At 47.5% G+C, this 26686-nt stretch overlaps 1 protein-coding gene and 1 long non-coding RNA gene across 4 annotated transcripts in view; one reads left to right on the top strand and one right to left on the bottom strand.

The window, feature by feature from the left end:
• Positions 1–6952, bottom strand: part of LOC147097321 (uncharacterized) — a 33584-nt gene extending 26632 nt beyond the window's left edge. Inside the window, exon 1 of the long non-coding RNA XR_015074355.1 lies at positions 6815–6952. This is a non-coding gene — a long non-coding RNA (uncharacterized LOC147097321). The remainder of the gene's footprint in view (positions 1–6814) is intronic.
• Positions 1–26686, top strand: part of malt3 (MALT paracaspase 3) — a 156521-nt gene that overhangs the window by 104874 nt on the left and 24961 nt on the right. For all 3 annotated transcript variants that reach the window (XM_085972197.1, XM_085972196.1, XM_085972195.1), the window contains 2 exons: positions 1367–1441; positions 4585–4712. In XM_085972197.1, the coding sequence (XP_085828323.1) occupies positions 1367–1441; positions 4585–4712 (203 nt within the window). The remainder of the gene's footprint in view (positions 1–1366; positions 1442–4584; positions 4713–26686) is intronic.

Raw genomic sequence — 26686 nt, 5'->3', positions numbered from 1 at the left:
GTGTCTGCTGCTCTAAGGCAGTGTTGACCATTAGAAATTGCTGTCTAGCCACGGGTGTGGCTATGGCAACAGCGTTTTAGTCACATGCACTATTTTTAGCAGAAACCTCCTTACACACAATACTGGTAAATGTACATCACATGCATATTTACTTAGCAAACATCTACTACCGTTCAATAAACACTTCGAATGATCAACGATCAGAAAACAAACACACTCTGCTTTTTAATTTACAATTTTACCAGCAAATGCACAAAAAGGTTAAAGTGCGCATACATACATCGTGGGAATATGAGGATTACAATCACATGCCCAATGACAGTGTCTGTTACTCATTTATTATTTCCCACTCGGGAATGCAATTAGCCTTATCTGGATTCCTATTTAGCCACATGTGGCTACCATCCAACGTATTGGGCAACACTCTTTTAAAAGTGCTTTGATTCTTGACATGAATGTTCCTCCCCTTTAAGGTGTTACTGCAGGCCCTTCACATTCTGCCACCTCCCCGCCAACCCCCCCCCCCCCCCCCGAAATTTACCCGCCTCCAGTTTAGCAAGCTGCCTACTCGGGCAGTTTTTCGCATTGGCAGCTCGCCGACTGCATGCTAATTAGTGCCCAGGACCAAAATCGGTCGGGCGCCATGCTGATTCCTTTGAACATAAGACCATAAGAAATAGGAGCAGGAATAGGCCACTTGGCCCCTCGAGCCTGCTCCGCCATTCAATAAGATCATGGCTGATCATGGGCTCAAAGCCACTTCCCCACCCGCTCCCCATAACCCTTCACTCCCTTATCTTGTAAAAATCTGTCTCTCTCCACCTTAAATGTATTTAATGACCCAGCCTCCACAGCTCTCTGGGGCAGAGAGTTCCACAGATCTACGACCCTCTGAGAGAAGAAATTCCTCCTCATCTCAGTTCTAAAAGGACGACCCTTTATTCTGAAACTGTGCCCCCGAGTTCTAGATTTCCCCACGAGGGGAAACATCCTCTCTGCATCTACCTTGTCGAGCCCCCTCAGTATCTTATATGTTTCAATAAGATCACCTCTCATCCTTCTAAATTCCAATGAGTCTAGGCCCAGCCTGCTCAACCTTTCTTCGTAAGTCAACACCCTCACCTCTGGGATTAACCCGAGTGGCAGCCTTATACACCCAGCCCGTAGTCCCCCTCAACCCGAATAATGTGGATAAGGAAAATCCTAATCCCCTCCCCACCCCCAGCCGAGTGTTTGGGCCCTTGCAGCACCCAACCTGCCCCTCACTTGGCTTCAGATTCAGTCACCTACCTGCAACACACGAACGTATCTGCCATTGAGAGACTTGAGCTGTTTCATTGAATCCGTCTATATTTGTTTTTTCCAGGTATAATCAGGATTACCTTCCCTCAGATCTACAGCCTCTTGCTCCCACTGGGAATATCGTTTATGGATATGCAACGTGAGTATCCTTCCTGAGATACCCTTCGGGAAGTAAACGATAACCGGGCGCAGGCATGTTCTCCAGGTATCAATCCTGAGATCGCGGAGGTCAGATGCAGGACTGAGTCCTTCATTTCTGGGCCCTCACAAACGTCTTCCGACCACAGCCTCAGAAGGTCCTCCCTCTCCCTCTAGGCAGTGTGACATAGGAACAGGAGTAGGCCCTTCGGTCCCTCGAGCCTGACTGCCATTCAATTAGATCACGTCTGATCTGTATCTTAATTCCATTTACAGTACCTGCCTTGATTCCATATCCCTTAATACCCTTACCTAACAAAGATCTGTTGACCTCAGTTTTGACATTTTCAATGGACCCCTAGCCTCAACAGCATTTTGGGGTGGAGGGAGGTGGGTGGGGGGGAGGGAGAGAGAGTGTTTCAGATTTCTATCCACCTCCCCCCTACCACCAGCCAGCCTAGGGTTAAGAGATCCGATGATCCTGCTCCTGTTGTGAGCCAGCTGTATGTATCGCATTATTACACAGACCAATCCTGTGAGTTTTCCATCCATGAAAGTTAATGGATGGAAAATCCTGGCTGGCATTGGTTTCCCGATGCGATCCAACGGCTGCCGTGTCGAAATTTTTATCCCCTTGATAACCTGGCTAGAACAGTAGCAATGGCTGCCATATTCTCTGTAAACTCCAGTCTACCAACAGTGGCATAGGGTTATGTTACTGGACTAGTAACCCAGAGGCCTGGATTAATGACATGAGTTCAAATCCCACCATAGGCAGCTGGGGAATTTAAATTCAATTAAATGTGGAATTTAAAAAAACTAGTGTCAGTAATGGTGACCATGAAACTGCCGGATTGTCGTAAAAACCCATCTGGTTCACTAATGTCCTTTAGTGAAGGAAATCTGCCGTCCTTACCCGGTCTGGCCTATATGTGACTCACAGACCCACAGCAATGTGGTTGACTCTTAACTGCCCTCCGCGGTTCAAGAAGGCGGCTCACCACCTTCTCAAGGGCAATTAGGGATGGGCAATAAATGTCAGTCATGCCAGAATTTTTTATAAAAACTCGTAGAGGCACGCTGTCTGCCGTCGAATAATATTAGCGGGTTTCCAGAACTGCGTGACTGGCGGGTGGTAGCGAGCGTTCCTAATACCGGTAGTTTCATTTTGACTCCCACAGCCACTATCCAGGCCCCCCCTGAAATCGTCGTTTCCTACGAGCAGCTCCAGGAGCAGCATCGGCCCATGTTATGAGGCTGAGCCTGGACACACAGACCAGCGAAACCATCTTGCAACCACTGGTCGAGACTGATTGCCCTGAGTCATTTAGAAAGAAAAGAAAGACTTGCATTTATATAGCACCTTTCACGACCTCGGGATGTCCCAAAGCGCTTTACAGCCAATGAAGTACATTTCGAAGTGTAGTCACTGTTGTAATGTAGGAAACGCGGCAGTCAAATTACACACAGCAAGCTCCCACAAACAGCAATGTGATAATGACCGGATCATCTGTTTTCGTGATGTTGGTTGAGGGATAAATATTGCCCCAGGACATCGGGGATAACTCCCCTGCTCTTCTTCAAAATAGTGCCATGGGATCTTTTACATACACCCGAGAGAGCAGACGGGACCTCGGTTTGACGTTTCATTCGAATGACTGCACCTCTGACAGAGCAGCACTCCCTTAGTTCTGCACTGGTGTATCAAGATGGATTTTGTACACAAGTCTCTGGAGTGGGGCTTGAACCCACAATCTTCTGACTCAGAGGCGAGAGAGAGCGACCCACTGAGCCACGGCTTAGACAAGGTGGCAGAGGGCATCCAGCTCCTGTAGAACAGTGTCATCCATTAGAAATTGCTTTCTAGCCACAGGTGTGGCTACGGTGACACTGTTTTAGCCACATGTACTAACTTTAGTAGAAAACATCTTGCACAATACAGTTAAATGTACTTCACATGTTTAGATTTACTTAACAAACATCTACCACCATTCAGTAACTAAGGAAGTAAAACACTCTGGGCGCGATCTTGCCAGCCCTGGGGAGGCGGGTATGGAAGCAGGACTGCCGGGAAAATGGCAGAATTTGGGGGCGGGTGCCCAACCGCGCCGGGTCTCGTCTCCTTGGAGGCGGGAAGGGATTAAAGCCTATTAACTGCCTGTTAACAGCTAGTTAACAGGCAGAAAATAGGATTATTCCCTTTTTGCCCTCAAGTGCAGGCTTCCCGAAGGCTCCGAAACCCGCCGGCGAGGCGAGTACTGGGTCTGTGGGGGTCGGGGGTGCAGAAGTGTGGTGTGAAGGTAAGTGATGAGTGCAAGAGTGGAGAGGTGAGTATCTGAGGTAAGTGCAAAGTGTTTTTAAAAGTGTACTTACCTTTGTTTCTTCCTGCAGGCTTCAGTCGGTTTGTGTGCAGAGAGTCTCGGACCTCCGTGTTGCAGATGAGAGATGGCCGTTGCATTCTCAGATGCAACAACCATCTCATTTCTGTAAAAGAAAGAAGTTTGATGAGGCCTTGTATTCAAGACCTCATCAAACTGCAGAGAATGTCAGTGTTTGACAGATTCACAGAGCTGCCAAACGATGACAATTCATCTGTCAAAAATTTTTGACAGCTGAAACGTCATACGTTGACGTTCTCTGCAACCGGCTTTCCCTTAATTGGCCTGCTAAGCCCCCCCTGGGTGGGCTTAGCAAGGTCAATCAAGGGAAAATAGCGTGGGTTGGCCACAAATCGATGGAGGTGGGACATCGACCCGCCAAGCAGCAGTCCCGCCTCCAACGCGCCCCCATTAACAAAATCGCCCCCTCTGTTTTCTGTATTTACCATTTTACCAACAAACACACCAAAAGGTTAAAGTTCACATGCATACACCGTGAGAACTGAGATCACATGCCCCACCGATGGTGTCTATTACTCATTTTTATTTCCTAGTCAGAAATGGAATTTGCCTCATCTGGATTTCCCATTAGCCACACGTGGTTAGGGGGCTAATCTATTGGGCAACACTGCTGTCGAACCAGGAGTAGTCAGGCCTTCAGGTGACGAGGAGAGAAAAGGGGGTAAACATTGTAAGCGGGAAGCAATCCAAACCTATAGCAATGGGGAAAAAAATGTAATACTTTTAATCTCCGCTGGAATTGCAGGTGTGAAGATGCGGAAGCGTATGAGGTACAGGATGGAGAGCACAGCTCGGGAATCTTTATGAAGTATCTTAAGAGGCACATTCTGAAGAAAGAGAAAGTCACCCGGATTTTAGAGAGTGTCTCGGAGGGTATGTGTGGTCCTTCCTTTTACACAAAAGCCATCCTTCTTTGCTGATAATGTGTTGCTTATCTTATCTATTGCTTGGCTGAAAATGAGAAAAAATTAAGAACTTGCATTTATATAGCGCCTTTCACAACCTCAGCACTTTACAACCAGCAAAGTACTTTTGCGCACAGCAAGCTCCCGCAAACATCAATGTGATAACGATCAGATGTAAAAGATCTCATGGCACTGTTTTAAAGAAAAGCAGGGGAGTTCTTTTCATGTCCTGGCCAATATTTATCCCTCAACAACCAATCTCCTTAAAAAAAATGATAGCCATTTACCTCATTGCTGTTTGTGGGACCTTGCAAATTGGCTGACGTGTTGCCTACATTGCAACAGTGATTATACTTCAAAAGGTACTTCAGAAAGTACTTAATTGGCTGTCAAATGCTGTGGGAATTCCTGAGGTCATGAAAGGTGCTAAATAAATGAAAGTTCTTTCTTTTTATCAGAAGGAAAGGGAAAATAAACAGAGGAAGTATCGCTGCATATGATAACGTCCCTTGTTACAAATAGACAGCTTACAAATAGAAACAGGGAAGGAGTCAAACCCAGGTCATGTAAAGAGATGCCTGAAAGAGACAACAAAAAAAACCTCAAAAGTTTCCACTGATCAGGCCAATGACAAAGGGTTACAGTGAGAACAAAACAAAGAGCCAGAATTTGCTGTGGCAGGGCGTCTAATGGCGTCTGCCGTTCGTTCGCCTTGCCTTTGATCACGTAGGTTTTTAAAATAAATAAATAAATCCGTGGCAACTTGCTGAAAGCCGAGGTGATAACGTCACAACGAGGGAAACTGGGCACCTGGGACCCGAGTGAACAGGATAAGCAGCAGTGTAACCCCTTAACCAATCAGATCGAAGAATTGTGAACTTAACAGCAGAAGGACTGAGAAGGAAGTGTAAGTTAAAATGGGTGAATTCAATGTCAAATCGGGAATAGAAAGAGAAATCGAGAGAGAGAAAGAAAACATTAATTGGCCCAGAAATTCCGGTCGGAGGCTTCCCGCGGGCGTAAGCCCCCGACCTGCACAAACGAACCGCGCCGACCGTAATGCTCTGGGCCGGTGTAGAGTTCTGTCAATGTGCCTCCTCAAACTGCCGGTGCGCAGGGCCCACGTATCCCAGGGGAGCAGCTAGTTTGCAGCGTCCCTGGGATCACGTGGGCCATGGGGAGCCAATCGGAGCAGGGAATCTCCATTCATAGGTTTGACAGGAAGACCTGTCAAATCTATGAATGGAGATCAGCTTCAAAACATAAGTAAAACTTCAAGGGGGAGAAATTCGGTGGAGCCGCAAACGGGGCGCCAAGCTCGCCTGGGCGCCGGAATTAGCGCAGCGATCGGAGTAGTTGCGACCGCCGGAAATTCAGCTTGAACGCCCCAAGAGGGACACGGGGCGAGGCTCGAGGCGCTCCGCGTCCCTCTTAGGGCGCTGAAACTGAATATCGCAGCGCAACATGCCGCAGCGCCACACGCTGCAGCACGGCACGCTGCGGTACTGCAGGCCTTCCTCCCCTTCTTAAGGGGGAGGGGCCTGCACCAGCGCGATCAGAGATCGCGAGTGCCGGCAAAAGAGCCCGGCACCGAGGAGAAAGTGCCGGGCTCTCGGAAAACAGCCGGCACTGCCCGGGGGGGGGGGGGGGGGGGGAGGAGATCAGGAGGCCGGGGACGGAGGTGCTGGCAGGCGGCCGCCGAAAAAACGGTCGCCCCGCACCTCCACCTTAATTTGCGCCACTGCCGCCACAGGTAGGCCCCGTGAACCGGGCGCGATTTGCGAACGGCGCTACAGAGGCGGGCGCTACCGAATATCGAGATCGGGGCAGTAGCGGGGCGCTGCGCACACCGATGACGTCATTGGTGGTGGCGCAGCGCAACAGGCTAATGCTGCCATTAGCGCCCCAGCTAAATATCGCGGGAGGCGTGGCCAGTGGTGCTAAAGCCACTGAGTGCCCTCTTTAGGCGCTAACTGGTGGCGCAGCCCACCGAATTTCTAGGCCCAAATAAATGTTAAAAAAAAATCACATTTTTAAAATGACTACAGGAAACTTTTGATTTACCAGCACCTAAATAACCGGAAATCTCGGTTAACCAGCAAAATTCAGGAGTAGGTTTTGCTTCACATTGTACTTGCTGTCCTCCAACTGTTGCTGTGCAAGGGTGTGGCTGCAGCTGTTGCTAAGCTTGGAACTTGTGGCCATTGTTCTGAACTTGTTGCTAAGCAACAGGGTTTGTTGCTTCATACGGAGCTCTCCGCTCCGTATCTTTTACTATAGCTTTTGGTTATCCGGAATTTTTGATGAACCGGCATCACGTCGGTCCCGTCCGTGCCGGATAAAAAAAAGTTTCCTGTATCAATTACATAAATTAACTATTTTAAACAAAAATTTACATTTTTGAAAAAAATAATTAAAGTTTTTAACGGGGCTAAAAATAAACTTAGCTTTCTTTAAAGTATTTTAAAATGATAAATAAGTGTTAAAAAAAAATTATTTTACTGATATCACCTCTTAACTTGTTAAAAGCCGGCCTTGCGCCTGCTTTCTCAGGCGCAGCTGCTACCAACTTACCCGGACTGCGTCAACCTCGAAACAAACGGAAGTTCCAGGCGTACAAGTGAATCTTGTGCATAAAAGCCACTTCGAATTTAAGATGCAACCTCCACCTCTCTTTCCCCTTCTACAAAACTGCACTTATTGCGCACAGGCCAATCAGTATGCATGGGGAACCCCAACTCTGCTGTGTGGTAAAACTCAACATGCTAATGAGAATATATGTGATATTCCATAAACGGCTGCTAATTCATTATTGAAGTGCTCTGTCTTTTGTTCGCTGGAACATAGACTCCTGTTACTGCATAATGACAGTACAAAAAGTGCTTCTAAAATCATTCAAATTGACATTTTAGATTTTTCTCTCTACTTTATATCTCCAATTACCTTTTTGAAAGTTACTATTGAATCAGCTTTCAGTGCATTCTAGATCACAACTCATTGCATTAAAAAAAAAATTCTCCTCATCCCAAATATTAAATCTGTCTCTTCTGGTTACCGACCCTCCTCCCACTGGAAACAGTTTCTCTCTATCTACTCTGTCAAAACCCGTCATGATTTTGAACACCTCTACTAATTCTTCCCTTAACCTTCTCTGCTCGAAGGAAACCAACCCCGGCTTCTCTAGTCTGTCCAAATGTGTCCCCCAACTACTTCTTTTTAATTCCTTTAAAGGTCTACACACAAAATTGTTTGGAAAACTTATTTTAATTTGGAGGGGGAGAAGTACCCAAAGCAGCAATTTTAACCTAACCCGCTGCCGGGGAAACTGATGGGATCAGGGGCAACGCTGGTTTTACACCCGCCTGATTTTATTCTCCATTGAAGTGAATGAAGAGTAATAATATTGGGTGGGGCCTAAAACCAGCGTCACACCCAATCCCATGGGTTTCCCGCCCAGCGAGTTAGGTTGACATAACCCCCAAAGTATCTGTCATTTTTGTTACGATGGAGTTGCAAGGAACTGAGGAATTACAGCTTTTAGACACGGGTTAGCACGGCCGTAAAAAAAGCAAACCAAGCACTAGGGTTTATTTCTAGAGGGATAGAATTGAAAAGTAGGGAAGTTATGCTAAACCTGTATCGAACCTCGGTTAGACCACACTTGGAGTACTGCGTGCAGTTCTGGTCACCATATTATAAAAAGGATATAGAGGCACTGGAGAGGGTGCAGAGAAGACTTACAAGGATGATACCAGAAATGCGAGGGTATACATATCAGGAAAGGATGAACAGGCTGGGTCTCTTTTCTCTTTAAAAAAAAAAGGTTGAGGGGTGACCTAATAGAGGTCTTTAAAATTATGAAAGGTTTTGATAGCGTGGATACAGAGAGAATGTTTCCACTTGTGGGGAAGAGCAAAACTAGAGGCCATCAATATAAGATAGTCACCAAGAAATCCAATAGGGAATTCAGAAGAAACTTCTTTACCCAGAGAGTGGTGAGAATGTGGAACTCGCTACCACAGGGAGTGGTTGAAGCGAATGGTATAGATGCATTTAAGGGGAGGCTAGACAAGCATGTGAGGGAGAAGGGAATAGAGGGTTATGCTGATAGACTTAGATGAGGAAAGACGGGAGGAGGCTCGAGTGGAGCATAAACACCGGCATGGACTGGTTGGGCCGAATGGCCTGTTTCTGTGCCGTATATCCGATGTAATCCTATGTAGAAGGAACTTGCACTGATGTAACGCCTTATCAGATCTCTCAAGTGTTTCACATGTAATAAATGACTTTGAAGTGAAGTCCTGGTTCTTGTGGGGAAGAACCCAACTTTTATCTTATTTTGTGCTACTTTTAACACCGTTTACATTGTTGCATTGTGTGTTTGTAAGTAAAGAAAAGGTTTGCCAAACACGTTCTCATGGAGGATGGAGGCCCTTTCATCAACAGACCAATGCTATTATTGTTGAAGCTTTTCTTGTTTTAGAAACGGGTGTTGTACAGACAACTTTCTCTTGATGGTTTAGTGGTTGGATACACCGCTCAATGTGACATCGAGAGATGCAGAGCAAGTTTCAAAGTGCAAAGTCCAAACTCTGCCGAGTTAGCTGATCTCAGCTGGGTGCTATATTTAGCCATGTTGGCCTCCGAGAGGCTGGGCTAGCGAGCTACTGGAAAGTGTGTGTGTATATGTGTAAGAAGTCACACAACACCAGGTTATAGTTCAACAGTTTTATTTGAAATCACAAGCTTTCGGAGTGCTGCTCCTTCGTCAGGTGAAGTGGAGAGATGCATAAAGACACAGCTTATATAGTCAGAGAATAATGCCAGATGATTACAGGTAATCTTTCTAACTGCCATTTATCACACCTCGGCAGAGAGATAATCACAGCAATCAAAGGTGTGAATGGCGTCCAAACAGGTCAGTCAGGGAAACATTACATCAAAGAATAATGAGGTGGGATCACAAGGGGTAAAATGTTGCAGATGCTGGGGTCTGTATGAAAAACAAAAAACAGACAAAAAAACATTTTCTTTGCTGGAAATCACAGCAGGTCCGGCCGCATCTGTGTAGAGAGAACAAGCCAACGACGACTCGAGTCTGGATGACCCTGCGTCAGGTGGGGTTACATGTAGCGTGACATGAAACCAAGATCCCGGTTGAGGCCGTCCTCATGAGTGCGGAACTTGGCTATCAGTTTCTGCTCGATGATTTTGCGTTGTCGTGTGTCTCGAAGGCCGCCTTGGAGAATGCTTACCCGAAGATCGGAGGCTGAATGTCCTTGACTGCTGAAGTGTTCCCTGACTGGGAGGGAACACTCCTGCCTGGCGATTGTTGTGCGGTGTCCGTTCATCCGTTGTCGCAGTGTCTGCATGGTCTCGCCGATGTACCATGCTCCGGGGCATCCTTTCCTGCAACGTATGAGGTAGATAACGTTGGCCGAGTCACATGGGTATGTACCATGTACCTGGTGGGTGGTGTCCTCACCAAGAACAGGAAGCTTGAGAAACTCGGCATCACCAGCAGCAGCAACCAAGCCTCCCCCGGTACCATGGTTGAAACCACAGGGAAGTCCATCGTCAACTTGTCCGACCACACCCTTCAACCAGAGGAAATTGAAGTTCTCAGCCGAGGACTCAATTTCTGCCCCACCACCAAAATGGACCCCATCGGTCTCGCGGCAGACACAGAGGAGTTCATCAGGAGAATGAGGCTCCGGGAATTCTTCCACAAATCCCAAGATGTCAGCAGCAAACCCAATGAGACAACCAATGATCCGGAACAGCAGACAGAGGGATCCACAGTGCAGCAACCGAAGAAGAAAGAGTCAAATTGGACCCCTCCGGAGGGTCGCTGCCCTAAGCTTGACATGTATGCTCAAGCTGTCAGGAGATGCATCAACGCCAGATTCATCAGCCGCACTCACAAGACAGTCCAGAATGTCACCCGAGCACAATGCAACGGCATCCACGCTCTCAAGACCAACCGCAACATCGTCATCAAAGGAGGAGCCATCGTCATACAGAACAGAACGGACTATTGCAAAGAAGCATACCGACAACTGGACAACCAGGAACACTACAGACAGTTACCCGCAGATCCGACCAAAGAACACACCCGCCAACTCAACAGACTGATCAAGACCTTCGATCCAGACCTTCAAAGCATCCTACGCGCTCTCATCCCATGTACTCCCCGCGTGGGAGACTTCTACTGCCTCCCAAAGATACACAAAGCCAGCACACCCGGACGTCCTATCGTATCAGGCAACGGAACCCTGTGTGAGAACCTCTCTGGATACGTCGAGGGCATCCTGAAACCCATCGTACAGGGAACCCCCAGCTTCTGTCGCGACACTACAGACTTCTTACAGAAACTCAGCACCCACGGACCAGTTGAACCAGGAACACTCCTCGCCACGATGGACGTCTCGGCACTTTACACCAGTATCCCCCACGATGACGGCATCGCTGCGACAGCCTCAGTACTCAACACCAACAGCAGCCAATCTCCAGACGCCATCCTACAACTCATCCGCTTCATCCTTGACCACAATGTCTTCACCTTCGACAACCAGTTCTTTACCCAAACACACGGAACAGCCATGGGGACCAAATTCGCACCCCAATACGCCAACATCTTCATGCACAAGTTCGAGCAAGACTTCTTCGCTGCACAGGACCTCCAACCAACGTTATACACCAGATACATCGACGACATTTTCTTCCTATGGACCCACGCCGAAGAATCACTGAAAAGACTACACGATAACATCAACAAGTTCCATCCCACCATCAAACTCACCATGGACTACTCCTCAGAATCGGTTTCATTCTTGGACACACGAATCTCCATCAAAGACGGACACCTCAGCACTTCACTCTACCGCAAGCCCACGGACAACCTCAGGATGCTCCACTTCTCCAGCTTCCACCCTAACCACGTTAAAGAAGCCATCCCCTATGGACAAGCCCTGCGAATACACAGGATCTGCTCAGACGAGGAGGAACGCGATGGACACCTACAGACGCTGAAAGACGCCCTCGTAAGAACGGGATATGACGCTCGACTCGTTGATCGACAGTTCCGACGGGCCACAGCGAAAAATCGCATAGACCTCCTCAGAAGACAAACACGGGACACAACCAACAGAGTACCTTTCGTCGTCCAGTACTTCCCCGGAGCGGAGAAACTACGCCATGTTCTTCACGGCCTTCAACATGTCATCGATGACGACGAACACCTCGCTAAGGCCATCCCCACACCTCCACTACTCGCCTTCAAACAGCCGCCTAACCTCAAACAGACCATCGTTCGCAGCAAATTACCCAGCTTTCAGGAGAACAGCGACCATGACACCACACAACCCTGCCACGGCAACCTCTGCAAGACATGCCAGATCATCAACACAGATACCATCATCACACGTGAGGACACCACCCACCAGGTACATGGTACATACTCATGTGACTCGGCCAACGTTGTCTACCCCATACGTTGCAGGAAAGGATGCCCCGGAGGCGAGACCATGCAGACACTGCGACAATGGATGAACGGACACCACACAACAATCGCCAGGCAGGAGTGTTCCCTCCCAGTCGGGGAACACTTCAGCAGTCAAGGACATTCAGCCTCCGATCTTCGGGTAAGCATTCTCCAAGGCGGCCTTCGAGACACACGACAACACAAAATCGTCGAGCAGAAACTGATAGCCAAGTTCCGGACTCATGAGGACGGCCTCAACCGGGATCTTGGGTTCATGTCACGCTACATGTAACCCCACCTGACGCAGGGTCATCCAGACTCGAGTCGTCGTTGGCTTGTTCTCTCTACACAGATGCGGCCGGACCTGCTGTGATTTCCAGCAAAGAAAATGTTTTTTTGTCTTTTTTGTTTTTCATACAGACCCCAGCATCTGCAACATTATACCCCTTGTGATCCCACCTCATTGTTCTTTGATGTAATGTTTCCCTGACTGACCTGTTTGGACACCATTCACACCTTTGATTGCTGTGATTATCTCTCTGCCGAGGTGTGATAAATGGCAGTTAGAAAGATTACCTGTAATCATCTGGCATTATTCTCTGACTATATAAGCTGTGTCTTTATGCATCTCTCCACTTCACCTGACGAAGGAGCAGCGCTCTGAAAGCTTGTGATTTCAAATAAAACTGTTGGACTATAACCTGGTGTTGTGTGACTTCTTACATTTGTCCACCCCAGTCCAACACCGGCATCTCCACACCATGTGTATATGTGACGTTAGGCGAGGCCGGCATTAGGCTTGACTGTGATGACGTCTCGGTTAAACAGCTGTCGACGTTCACTGTCGAGGCTGACACGTGAAGCAAATCGCCCCTTTATTTGTTCTCTGGGATACAGCTATGCTGGCAAGGCCGCATTCATTGCCCATCTCCAGCTGTCTTGAGAAGGGGGTGGTGAGCCGCCGCCTTGAACCTTGTGGTGATGGCGCACCCACAATGATCAGCAGTGAGTTGCAGGATTTGTACCCAGCGATAACGAAGGGACGGGGATATATAAGTCCAAGGCGGGATGGCATGTGACTTGGCGGAGGTCTCAGGGGAGGGAGCTGCAGTCAAAGAAACCCCGGTGAGTTGCTGCAGTGAACCCTCTAGATAGTAGACACTGCGGCCACAGGTGGTGGAGGGGGTGAACATTGAGTCTAGTGGCGGTGGGGCACCGATCTTGGGTGAGATATCCGAGAGTCGGTTCCAGTCATGGAACTGTATCCAGCAAGAATTAATGGCCCAGAAATTCGGGTCGGGGGCTTCCCGCAGGTGCAAGCCCCCGACCTGCACTTACCTTGCGCGCCGGCAGTTGAGCTGTAGGGCCCCGTGGAATTCCGATCCGGGGCCTGGCCCAGCTGCCGGCGCACAGTGCTTGCATATCCCAGGGGCGCAGTTAGTTCGATGCGTCCCCTGGGATCACATGGGCCATGGGCAGCCAATCGGAGCAGGGAATGCTCCATTCATACGTCTTGACAGGAAGAGCTGTCAAGACTTATAAATACTACGGCCCCAAAATAGCAGTAAACCTTCAAATAAATTTTTTAAAACATCACATTTTTTAAATAAACTACAAATTACATTAAATAACTTTTCAATAATAATTTAAATTTTTGAAAATTTTTTTTTATATTCTAACGGGGCTAAAAATAAACTTACCTTGCTTTAAAGTATTTAAAAATAATAAACCTGTGGAAAAAATGTTTTAATTTTAATTAATTGACTACTTACCTTGTAAAAAGCAGGCCTTACGCCTGCTTTTTACATTTCTAAATTCTAAAGACTTACCCTCACGGAAAAACCTGTTTTAAAAAAAAAACGTAAGTTCAAAGCGCACGCGCAGACTCCCCCGCGCACGCGTTCGACCTCTGAACCTCTTCGTTCAGAGGAACGGAAGTGCTGGTATTCTGTCCTTGCAGCGCGTTCCTATGCAAAGCTAGACAGGTAGCTAACAACTTGATATCTTCCCATAAAAATCACAAGGCTTGACTTTTCTTGTAAACTTTACTGAAAGATTCTTATTGTGAAACTGAAATACAATACAGAAATGGAAGCACCCATTAGTACACAAGCACATAACTGATATGCATACACAAATTTAGGTACGCCTGAGCAACACAGGACATTTGGCATGTAACTTACCAAAACACGTGGAAACACAGCTTACTGTGAATATACATTTAGCAAACTGAAAGGCATTCTCTTACATTCACTTTAAATTAGCCCTGTACATAGTGCATCAAAATACAGCTACAAGTTAACCAGCTAGACAGAGAGCGAGCACTTCACGGCTAGCTGTGTAAGTTTGCTTACAGAGAAAAGTTACAAACTAAACATTTTCTGCAAAATATAGTGTACACTAATCACCTATAACATTCTCAAGTACTTACAGACAAATAGTGTCCAAGGCTGGAGCATAGCAAGAAAATAACTTCCCAGACCATGTGTGGCTGCAGGTCTGTGATATACAGTAGTTTACTTTACTGCACTTGCTAGGTACCAAATATCCACTAGGTGGCGGCACACAATGGAAATCGACCCAAATTACTCAAACCCCTGAATTAACTGGAAAACTAACATAAATTCCTAAAGGAAGGCAGCACACTCCCCCATTGTACCACTACAGATACAAAATAAAACCTAAAGAAAACGTCCTTTGGCTGCAAACATACTCAGAATCCTTTCTCTAGGTTTCTTCAGAAAGGAGGACTACGATCTCTGAGACTGGCCTCAGAAACACTTTGACAGTCCCCTCCTTGACAATCTTCACCTCCACCTTGCAGACCCTCTTGTCCCTGCTCGGCAGAGTTTTGACAACCAGTCCCACTGGCCATTCATTTCTGTGTGCTTGGCTGTCTTTCAGCAAGACAACATCTCCCACTTTGACATTTGGCTTGTCTTCTGTCCATTTCCTACGGCTCTGTGGGGTGGACAAATACTCTCCTCTCCATCTCTTCCAAAAAGTGTCTGCAAGACACTGGACTTGCTTCCACTGCTTCCCGTGCAGCTCAGCCATCTCGAAGTTTCCAGAGGGGGCTGAAATAGCACTCATCTTTTGAGTCAGGAGCATCGCTGGGGTGAGGACTGCAGGCATGTCTGGGTCGGTGGACACCGGCACCAGGGGTCTTGCATTCATGATCGCCATGACTTCAGCCATGAGAGTGCTCAAAACGTCGTGTGTGAGACGAGTGGGTCCCATCCGAAGCAGCATAGCATCCAGAATACGCCTGGCAACACCGATGAGCCTCTCCCATGAACCGCCCATGTGGGATGAATGTGGGGGGTTAAACACCCACGTGCATCCTTTCTTTTGGAGGTAGCTTCTTACCGCTGCATCGTCCGTGTGGATGTCCAACTCCTTACAGGCACCCACGAAGTTAGTCCCTCTGTCGGAGCGGAGAAGTTTGGCTGGACCACGGATTGAGAAAACCTCCTCACGGCATTGGTGGTTAGGAAAGCTTTGTCGTCCATGGATAGCGCTGGCTTGTCATCATCCTTGGACCTTTCAAACACTGAGCATCCTAGGCTGTCTGTGCTCACAGTGAGGCCTGCCTCTTCCTCACAGGCAGAGGAGATTGACCTATGATGCTGCGTCATGCCATCGTAGTCTTCCTTTACCTGGATCCTGTTTGGGCATGGGCTGAGAAAGGGTGTGCGACCGTTGTGCAACACGTTTGTTTTATAGACGTTGACATCCGCTGGTTTGTGGACTGTTCCCGGGCAAACTCCACCCACGAGGACCCATCCCAGGTCAAGCCGCTGCGCATAAGGAGCATTGTGGGGCCCGTTGATTTGCTCACGCACCTTGTGCACCCTTAAGATGTCTCTTCCCAAGAGCAGGAGGATTGGAGCGTCCGGGTCCACAGCTGGAATCTTGTTGGCAACTGGCTGTAGGTGGGGCTGATGGCATGTGACCTCTGGGGAGGGAATTTCCATCCTATCATCTGGCATCATGTCACACCCAATTAAGGTGGGGAGGGGAAGCTGTAGTTTCCCATCCATGGACTCGATCATGAAGTTGCCAACTCTCCTACCCGGAGTCTCTGTTGTCCCTGAACAGGTTTTTGGCGTGTACGGAGCTGCGCTGGCCTTGACTTCAAAGAGATTGAAGAATTCTGTCTTCGCTAGAGACTTGTTACTTTGCTCATCAAGCACTGCGTACATCTTGATTGCCTTCTCCTTTCTCCCTGCAGGATATGCTTTAACCAAGCAGATTTTGGAGCATGAGCATGGGCTGCTTGCATTTCCACAAACCTCTGTACGCTTGGAGGTGACTGAAGAAGATGCGCTTTCACTTTGCTCCCCGCTATCCTCTTTGTCAACCGCAGCACTCTCAGTGGTCGAAGGAGGAGGACCTGGATGCAGGGCTGCGATGTGTTTTTCACTGTTGCACTTGATTGTCGCCTTGCAGTCTTTTGCCATGTGCATAGTCGACCCACAACACCTGAAGCAGATGCGATTCTCTTTCAGGTATGATTTGCGCTCATCAATAGGCTTGCCCCTAAAGCTTCAACACTTTTTGAGTGGGTGGGGCTTCTTGTGTATTGGACACTGACGATCTGGGTCATCCACTTTATTCCCAGCAGAACTGGATTGGTTGACTGAGGGTTCGGCTGGAACATCTGTTTTGTGCACGCTCACAGAGGCTTTGTTGCTGTACTTTGTGGGTTTCTCTGTTCTCGAAGGAGCGTAACTGCTGGAGGTGGAGAAAGTGAAACTTGGATCATTCCTCACCTTTGCCTGTTGTTGGACGAACCTGGAGAAGAGAGAGAAAGGGGGAAATGGCACTCCGTAGTCCTCCTTGTACTTGGATCCCTTAGCTATCCATTTCTCTTGAAGGTTGTAGGGGAGCTTTTCCACTATTGGGTTTACCCCATGAGCTGTATCCAAATACGAGAGGCCTGTCAGGTAACCTTCTCCCTTAGCACACTCCAGTTCGAGGAGAATGTCACCCAGTTCTCGAAGCTCGACATTATCTTTGTTGGTTAGCTTCGGAAAGTCCTCAATCTTCTTAAGCAGTGCGTGTTCAATGACTTCTGGTGTCCCATAACAGTCTTCGAGATGTTGCCAAACCAGGTTGAGGCCTGCTGTGGGATTGCGGACGTGCGCTGAGCGAATTCTCTTCGCCTGTTCTGATGACTCCGCTCCGAGCCACTTTGTCATCAAATCTAGTTCTTCTCTGGCTGACAGATTCAAGTCCTTGGTGGTACTCAGGAAGGATGCTTTCCATGACCAATAATTTTCAGGACGGTCATCAAATTCTAGAAGACCTGAACTTAACAATTCTCGGCGGATGAGGTACCTAGCGAGGTCTTGTACACCTTGTGGCTCAGGTGAGGACTGCTTGGCTGGATTGGCCGAGGGCTGTGGAGGTCTCTGCAGGTAAGTCTTACTTGTTTCTTCTCTTTTAAGCTCAGTGTCTCCGAAAACAGGCTGTTTGTTACTGTGGTGAGTAGCTGGTTCTGCGTCAAGATACCTGGATGTTTCCTTGAAGAACAATTTGGAGTGTTGTTGGACATACTCACTTGTACGTTGCACTGGACTGAGGGGCTGTTCTGGAACATATGGTTCATGGCTGTGCTCCCCGCTTTCGTTCTCCTCACCTTCTTCATAAGCTGTAGCTTCAGCTTCAACGGCAGCTCTCTGGCTTTGGAGAATGTGGAGACTGGTGTCGAGGTCAGCTCTCTGCTTCATCACACTAGCATCGAGGTCAGCTCTCTGCTTCATCACACTAGCTTCTTTTTCAGCGAAGGACAATTGAGCCTGGGCAGCTTTTGCCTTGGCATGTGCTTTGGCGGCTGCAGAAGCTGTCGATGATGACGGTCTGCTGGACCGCCGAGATGATCTAGAGGATGCTTTAGAGGACTGTGACTTGGCATCATTTGCTTGAAGAGGCTCAAGCTTCTCGGTTGGCTGGTCGACGTCCTCTATGGTATATTGTCTTCCTGAGCGTAGACTCATGGTAGCTGAGTGGTATCTTCTTGTGCTTGAGCCCACTGTGCTGTTGTCTTTTCACTATTCTGCCCTTGCAGCGCGTTCCTATGCAAAGCTAGACAGGTAGCTAACAACTTGATATCTTCCCATAAAAATCACAAGGCTTGACTTTTCTTGTAAACTTTACTGAAAGATTCTTATTGTGAAACTGAAATACAATACAGAAATGGAAGCACACATTAGTACACAAGCACATAACTGATATGCATACACAAATTTAGGTACGCCTGAGCAACACAGGACATTTGGCATGTAACTTACCAAAACACGTGGAAACACAGCTTACTGTGAATATACATTTACCAAACTGAAAGGCATTCTCTTACATTCACTTTAAATTAGCCCTGTACATAGTGCATCAAAATACAGCTACAAGTTAACCAGCTAGACAGAGAGCGAGCACTTCACGGCTAGCTGTGTAAGTTTGCTTACAGAGAAAAGTTACAAACTAAACATTTTCTGCAAAATATAGTGTACACTAATCATCTATAACATTCTCAAGTACTTACAGACAAATAGTGTCCAAGGCTGGAGCATAGCAAGAAAATAACTTCCCAGACCATGTGTGGCTGCAGGTCTGTGATATACAGTAGTTTACTTTACTGCACTTGCTAGGTACCAAATATCCATTAGGTGGCGGCACACAATGGAAATCGACCCAAATTACTCAAACCCTGAATTAACTGGAAAACTAACATAAATTCCTAAAGGAAGGCAGCACAGCCGGTTTCCCGCGCATGCGCAGTGCATGCAGGAAACCGGCACTTCCATCGGGCCTACGGGTGAGTACCCCGTGCGTACTCACCCGGGGAGACCCGAATTTCTGGGCCAATGTCTTCAAGGGAGGAGGGAGAGAAATTTGAAAATGAAGTGGCATTGCATATCAGTGTGCTATACAACGGGCAGAAGGTTCCAGGCCCGTAGAAGGAAGTGTGAGCTGATTTCAATCATTAGTTAATACAGTTTCCATATAATGGTGTACACTTGCCTACGTATCACAGATGTCAGCTGCTATCACTATGCAGCCCCTCTGGCTCCGAGTTCAGGTTACATATACGGTAGTACCTTTTCTTAGGCAGTCCCTCGGAACTGAGGATGACTTGCTTCCACATTAAAGATGAGTTCTCAGGTGGCTGATGAGTCCAATGTGGGACCTACAGTCTCTGTCACAGGTGGGGCAGACGGTGGTTGAAGGGGCGGGTGGGTGGGGTGCTTGGGTTGACGTGCGCTCCTTCCGCTGTTTGCGCTTGGCTTCCGCTTGCTCCCGGCGAAGAGACTCGAGGTGTTCGGCGCCTTCCCGGATGCTTCTCCTCCACTTTGTGCGGCCTTGGGCCAGGGATTCCCAGGTGTCGGTGGAGATGTTGCTCTTTTTCAAGGAGGCTTTGAGGGTGTCCTTGAAGCGTTTCTTCTGCCCACCCGGGGCTCTTTTGTCGTGTCGGAGCTCCGAGTAGAGCGCTTGTTTTGGGAGTCTTGTATCGGGCATGCGGACAATGTGACCCGTCCATCGGAGCTGATTGAGTGTGGTCAAAACTTCGATGCTGGGGATGTTGGCTTGAGCGAGAACACTGACGTTGGTGCGCCTGATCTTGCGGAGACAGCGTTGGTGGTAGTTACAGTGCTGTCCAAACATATGAGGCACTCTGGCTCTCTAACTCATGCCTCAAGCAGGCTTGAATTGAGAGACTGATGTTATTGTTTCATTACATGTGGGCAGCACTTTTACATTTTGTTTCATAATAGCAGCTATAAAGTAGCCTGGCACACCCAACCAGTTAGAGGAAGGAGACTTAGTTGAGGCAGTTTGGTGGCGCATGGTGAGTACCCAAACTCGGTCTTGTTGCTATGGATGGGTGTTGAGTGGAGGCCAGGAGCCCCTCTCAATTTAACCAGGTGAAGAATTTGTGACTCTGAGCTGGTTCCTCCTGTATCTGAAGATCCAAAATGATGGACATTTGTTAAATATATCTCCTATTGAGCTGTAAAGATGCAACTATATGTGGGGAGTACTGTACGGCCCCGAAACTCATCCTCTTATTGTACTGGAAGGCTGATTCACTGTGGGCCTGGTAAGATATATTAGGAATACATTGATACAGGACGGATAGTTGTAAAACTGAACTAGAACATTTGCTGATGGCTAAGTGGGGTAAATGCAGTTCCCACTGTAGCATTACCAACATATGAATAATGACATAAGAAATAGGAGCAGGAGTCGGCCATTCGAGCCTGCTCCGCCATTCAATAAGATCATGGCTGTTCTTCTACCTTATCTCTACTTTCCCGCACTATCCCCATAGCCCTTGATTCTCTTAAGAGTCCAAAAATCTGAACATGCACAGATTCTCGGTAGAGAATTCAAAGATTCACAACCCTTTGAGTGAAGAAATTTCTCCTTATCTCAGTCCGAAATGGCCGACCCCTTATTCGGAAACTGTGACACCTGGTTCTAGACTCCACAGCCAGGGGAAACATCCTCCCAGCCCCTTAAGAATTTAATACGTTTCAATGAGATAAAGTGACTGACAGCAAAAGACTCCCTGGTCCATCCAGTCTGACTCACACAATTGCGATAACTTGTGTGTCACAATATAGACACTCCACCCCACCCGAAGGCCATGTGACCTCCTGGGAGAGGGGAAAAACCAGATTTAAAAACCAAGACCAATTTCGGAAAGAAAATATCTGGGAAAACTAGTCCAGGAAACCACTGGCCCTGGTAATGCAATGAAGTACCTACCTTCTGTATGAGGTATCTGTATTTGTACATTGAGCCACACGGACAGGAAAAGTTCATGGTTCCAACCCCGGTCTGGGCTCAGTTAGCTGATCTCGAGTCAGGGGCACTAATATTGGCTGAAAAGACCCCGGGTTAGGAAGGGCTCTTGCACATCATCATCATCCAGAACCACCCCCCCCCCCCCCCACACACTTTTGTGCTGGAAAACCCCTGTTTTTTTTAAGCATCAAATATGGGCAATTCCGGTCGCCTGTCACTTTTTAATTCACCGCTTCACTCCCGCTCTGATCTCTCTGTCCTCGGCCTATTACATTGTTCGAGGAACAGCACCTCATCTTTCGATTGGGCACTTTACAGCCTGCCGGACTCAACATTGAGTTCAACAATTTCAGATAATTATCCCTGCCCCCATTTTTCATGCAGTATGATTTTTGCCACTCCCATTTGCAACATTTTATCTTTCCTGCCTCTTACAAAAGTACAGGATGTTCCTTCAATTCCTCCCCCTCCGCCACCTCCCCCCCCCCCCCCCCCCCGTCCCTCTGCACCTGCTTAATATCTGTTACATCTCCAGCTTTTTCCAGTTCTGATGAAGGGTCCCAGACCTGAAACGTTAACTCTCTTTCTCTCTCCATGGATGCTGCCTGGCCTGCTGAGTATTTCCAGCATTTTCTGTTGTTATTTCAGATTTCCAGCATCCGCAGTATTTTGCTATCGTATTAGGGCAAGATTGACCCTGACTGTGACGCCCCTATAGTCAAGTAGGCCAACAGCATTCATAACCTGTGCTTGTACATGAAGACTGGCCAATTGGGGTAGATACCAAAGGGCTGCGCACCAGTGACCTGTACCCCAGCTGAGAGACTGCACCAGCCGTGGCTCAGTGGGCAGCACACTCTCCTCTGAGTCAGGAGGTTGTGGGTTCAAGTCCCACTCCAGGGACCTGAGCACAAAAATCTAGGCTGACACTCCAGTGGAGTGCTGCACTGTCTGAGGTGCCGTCTTTCGGATGAGATGTTAAACCGCGGCCCCCGTCTGCTCTCTCAGGTGGACGTAAAATATCCCATGGCACTATTTCGAAGAAGAGCAGGGGAATTATCCCCGGTGTCCTGGCCAATATTTATCCCTCAATTAACATAACAAAACAGATTATCTGGTCATTATCACATTGCTGTTTGTGGGAGCTTGCTGTGTGCAAATTGGCTGCTGTGTATCCCACATTACAACAGTGACTACACTTGAAAAGTACTTCATTGGCTGTAAAGCGCTTTGGGAGGTCTGGTGGTCGTGAAAGGTGCTATAGAAATGCAAGTCTTTTTTTTTCCTTTTTACAGGAGAGGATTGGCGGGGGGGGAAATGAAGGAAAAGAAACCACAGCATTGGACTCCTGACCAGGAGAACCAGGCTGGGCCAATCTTGGGTGAATATATCTGGGGAGGGGAAGAGGTATTTCCCTATCCACAGTGTTCAATTGTATCTCCAAGCTGTTTTCATGAGAGCAACTTTGATAAAAGACTTGCATTTATATCTCTCCTTTCACGACCTCAGACGTCCCAAAGCACTTTACAGCCAATGAAGTACAATTGAAGTGTGGTCACTGTTGTAATGTAAGAAACACAGCAGCCAATTTTTTTAAAATTTGTTTTTATGGGATGTGGGCATCGCTGAAAAGGCCAGCATTTATTGCCATCCCTAATTGCCCTTGAGAAGGTGGTGGTGAGCACCTACTTGAACCGCTGCAGTCCGTGTGGTGAAGGTACTACCACAGTGCTGTTAGGAGGGAGTTCCAGGATTTTGACCCAGCGACGATGAAGGATCGGCGATATATTTCTAAGTCAGGATGGTGTGTGACTTGGAGGGGAACTTGGAGGTGGTGGTGTTCCATGCGCCTGCTGCCCTTGTCCTTCCAGGTGGAAGAGGTCGCTGGGTTGGGAGGTGCTGCCGAAGAAGCCTTGGCGAGTTGCTGCAGTGCATCTTGTAGATGGTACACACTGCAGCCAAGGTTATGCCGTGGTGGAGGAGTGAATGTTTAAGGTGGTGGATGGGGTGCCAATCAAGCTGGCTGCTTTGTCCTGGATGGTGTCGAGCTTCTTGAGTGTTGTTGGAGCTGCACTCATCCAGGCAGGTGGAGAGTATTCCATCTCACTCCTGATGGTAGAAAGGCTTTGGGGAGTCAGGAGGTGAAACACTTGCCGCAGGATACCCAGCCTCTGACCTGCTCTTGTTGCCACAGTATTTATGTGGCTGGTCCAGTTAAGTTTCTGGTCAATGGTGACACCTGAGTGGCTCGCTAGCCATTTCAGAGGGTAGTTAAGAGTCAACCACATTGCTGTGGGTCTGGAGGCACATATAGGCCAGACCGGGTAAGGACGGTAGATGGTGGGGGATTCGGCGATGGTAATGCCGTTGAATATCAAGGGGCAGTAGTTAGACTCTCACTTGTTGGAGATAGTCATTGCCTGGCACTTCTGTGGCACGAATTTGCACACAGTAAGCTCCCACAAACAGCAATGCGATAATGACCAGACGATTTGTTTTAGTGATGTTGGTTGAGGGATAAATATTGGCCAGGACACTGGGGAGAACTCCCTGCTCTTTTTCGAAATAGTTGCCGTGGGATCTTTTATATCCACCTTGGGGCACTCCGTTTAACATCTCATTCGAAAGATGGCACCTCGGCGGTGCAGCCCTCCCCCAGCACTGCACTGGGAGTGTCAGCTTAGATGATGTGCTCAAGTCTCTGGAGTGGAACTTGAACCCACAACCTTCTGAATCTTTGACGCCATTGATCGAGAATGGTGTGGGAGTAGGGGAGAGGCACAAATATTTCAACAAAGAGAAATTACTTTTCCCTTTCGGATACACACCAGAGTTGTTGATCAACACTTCTGCCTGGTTGATAATTTTGCCATTTTAAAAGGTCTATCTGGTAATCTGACTCCTCTTTGTGTGGCTGGATCTGCGTAAGCAGTGACCTCACTTGCCTGAAATGCACGCTAAGCTTTCAGATGGGGGAAACTTGAGCTTCTTGAGCTAGTGCCCATTGACAGCTGCATCTGCAGTCGACCAGCAGTTCGAGGCAGGACGGAGAATGTGGAAAAGCACTCTCGGCTTTTCGACGGCTGATCGAGATCAAAGGCTCTTGACGGTTTAAATAGATACGGGCACCGTTAATGGAATCTCTGACTGGCTGGAGCAATCTGTCACGGCAACGAGGGATCTGTAGAGCGCCCGGAAACTGCTGGAAACTTGCGTCTTGACTCATCTGCAGCGCACAGCGTTACTATTTTCAGGAGGTTATGGCGTGAGTGACTCGGGCACACCATAAATTTCCTGGGGCCCTCTGCACCTATCATCTGTGGGCCTCGCCCAAACAGTGAGACTCCCATGAACCAGGGAACGGCAGCATTGTGGTTATGTTACTGGACTAGTAATCTGGAGGCTAATGATCCGTGAGACATGGGTTCAAATCCCACCACGGCAGCTGGGGAATTTAAATTCAGTTAATTAAATAAATCGGGAAAATCAGCAAATAAAATCAGTAATGGTAACCATGAAACTACCGGATCGTTGTAAAAACCCACCTGGTTCACTAATGTCTTTTTAGGGAAGGAAAGGAAATCTACCGTCCTTACCCGGTCTGGCCTATATGTGCCTCCAGACCCACAGCAATGTGGTTGACTCTTAACTGCCGCTCTGAAATGGCCTAGCGAGCCACTCGGTTGTCAAGAAGGCGGCTCACCACCACCTTCTCAAGGACAACTAGGGATGGGCAATAAATGCCGGCCTTGTCAGTGACGCCCATATCTCGTGAATGAATTTTTAAAAAATCAATGACATGTCAAATTTGTTGGATTAACACTGCATTGATCTCTGCTGCCACTTAGACTGCACCAGAATTACGATGGCAGTGGTGGGGACCTATTGCTCCAAGATCGTTCTCCCTTAAACAAAGCTCGTTTTACTGAGCTTTGCTGATTTATTTCACTAACGCAAAATTAATTATCTTCCCATTTTATACGAGCTGGCCGGAAAGTTTCCTGTTTAATGGGATTGAATTTTTGAGAGGCAATTAATGAGTGGATCGATTCACCGATCCTTTAACCGTGTCAATCGGCAATTTTAACATGGAGTATCAAAATATGGAGTGTTTTGGAATTCGTATTGACAAATGCATTCAGTTCCACATGAAGGGGATACTGCATCAGTAAATATTTTGCTGAGGGAATAAATGTAAAATCGGTCTATTTAAAGAGTTGAGATGAGTATTGGAGACCGTGCAGCTGCTCTGAGTATAACAGCAGGGATATCTGAGCAATTAATTATTAAATAATTGCTTGCTACAGATCTTGCATTGAGTTTTTGATGTACTTCCCTTGACAAACACAGGACGCCTGCTTTGAACTGAATTTGTCCATCAACATCTGAAAACCATTACAATTTAGAAGCCTTTAGTTAGCTCAAGGTATCTGCACCCACATGTTCTGCCCACACTCCCATACCCTTCGAAATTCTTCTTTTTCAAATAGTTATCCACTTTCCTTTTTAAATTCTATTATGGATTCAGCTTCCCCCCATTGTTTCTGGTCAAGTATTCCATGTTCCACATGAACTGTCATTTGCTTCTTTTGAAGATCTTAAATATATGCCCCCTAGTTACCAACACACCAACTAGTGGAAATAATTTTCTCCTGATTTACCTCATAAAAGGATGCTGGCGTCTATGATGCACCGACCCCCCTCACAAGTCAATGCCTTCGGGAGAGGAGGGGGAAACTTTTTTTTAAAGCAGAAAGCCGAGTTCAATTGGTGCATCTTAACTGGTGCCTCTTAGTGACTCATTAAATTGCTCACAAATGGTTGGGAGGAAAGGAGAACATAGGAATTATCTGAGGAAGGATGTTCTTGCCATGGAGGGAGTGCAGCGAAGATTCACCAGGCTGATACCTGGGATGGCAGGAATGACGTACGAGGAGAGATTGGGTCGATTGGAATTATATTCGCTGGAGTTTAGAAGAATGAGAGGGGGATCTCATTGAAACTTATAAAATTCTAACAGGACTAGACAGACTAGATGCAGGGAGAATGTTGTCGATGGCGGGGAGTCCAGGACCAGGGGTCACAGTCTAAGGATAAGGGGTAAGCCATTTAGGACAGAGATGAGGAGGAATTTCTTCACCCAGAGAGTGGTGAATCTGTGGAATTTTCTACCACAGAAGGCAGTTGAGGCCAATTCATTAAATATATTCAAGAAGGAGTTAGATATATTTCTTAAGGCTAAAGGGATCAAGGGATATGTGGAGAAAGCAGGGACAGGGTACTGAATTTGGACGATCAGCCATGATCTCATTAAATGGTGGCGCAGGCTAGAGGGGCCGAATGGCCTACTCGTGCTCCTATCTCCTATGTTCTATGAATTGCTAGACGAAAAAAGGCCAAGGCCAAGATCAATCAAGTTTCTACCAATAGTTCATCACATTTTCACCTCATTTAATCAGGCACAATCACAGTTCCCACCCACAACACAGGACTGAATGAAGCATCAGATCTTAGTTCCCACTCACAGGACAGGACTGAGGGAGACATCAGATCATAGACCCCACCTACAGGACAACTTATGCAAAAAAAACTATTTTTAAAAGTTTCTCTGTAAAATGTGTTACGTACCGCCTATTATAGGCATTTTA

This window comes from Somniosus microcephalus, chromosome 32 (assembly GCF_052327205.1).
Source record: "Somniosus microcephalus isolate GS21.2 chromosome 32, FLI_Smic_1.0, whole genome shotgun sequence".
NCBI classification, from domain to species: domain Eukaryota; kingdom Metazoa; phylum Chordata; class Chondrichthyes; order Squaliformes; family Somniosidae; genus Somniosus; species Somniosus microcephalus.
This window is presented reverse-complemented; position numbering and strand designations above follow the sequence as displayed.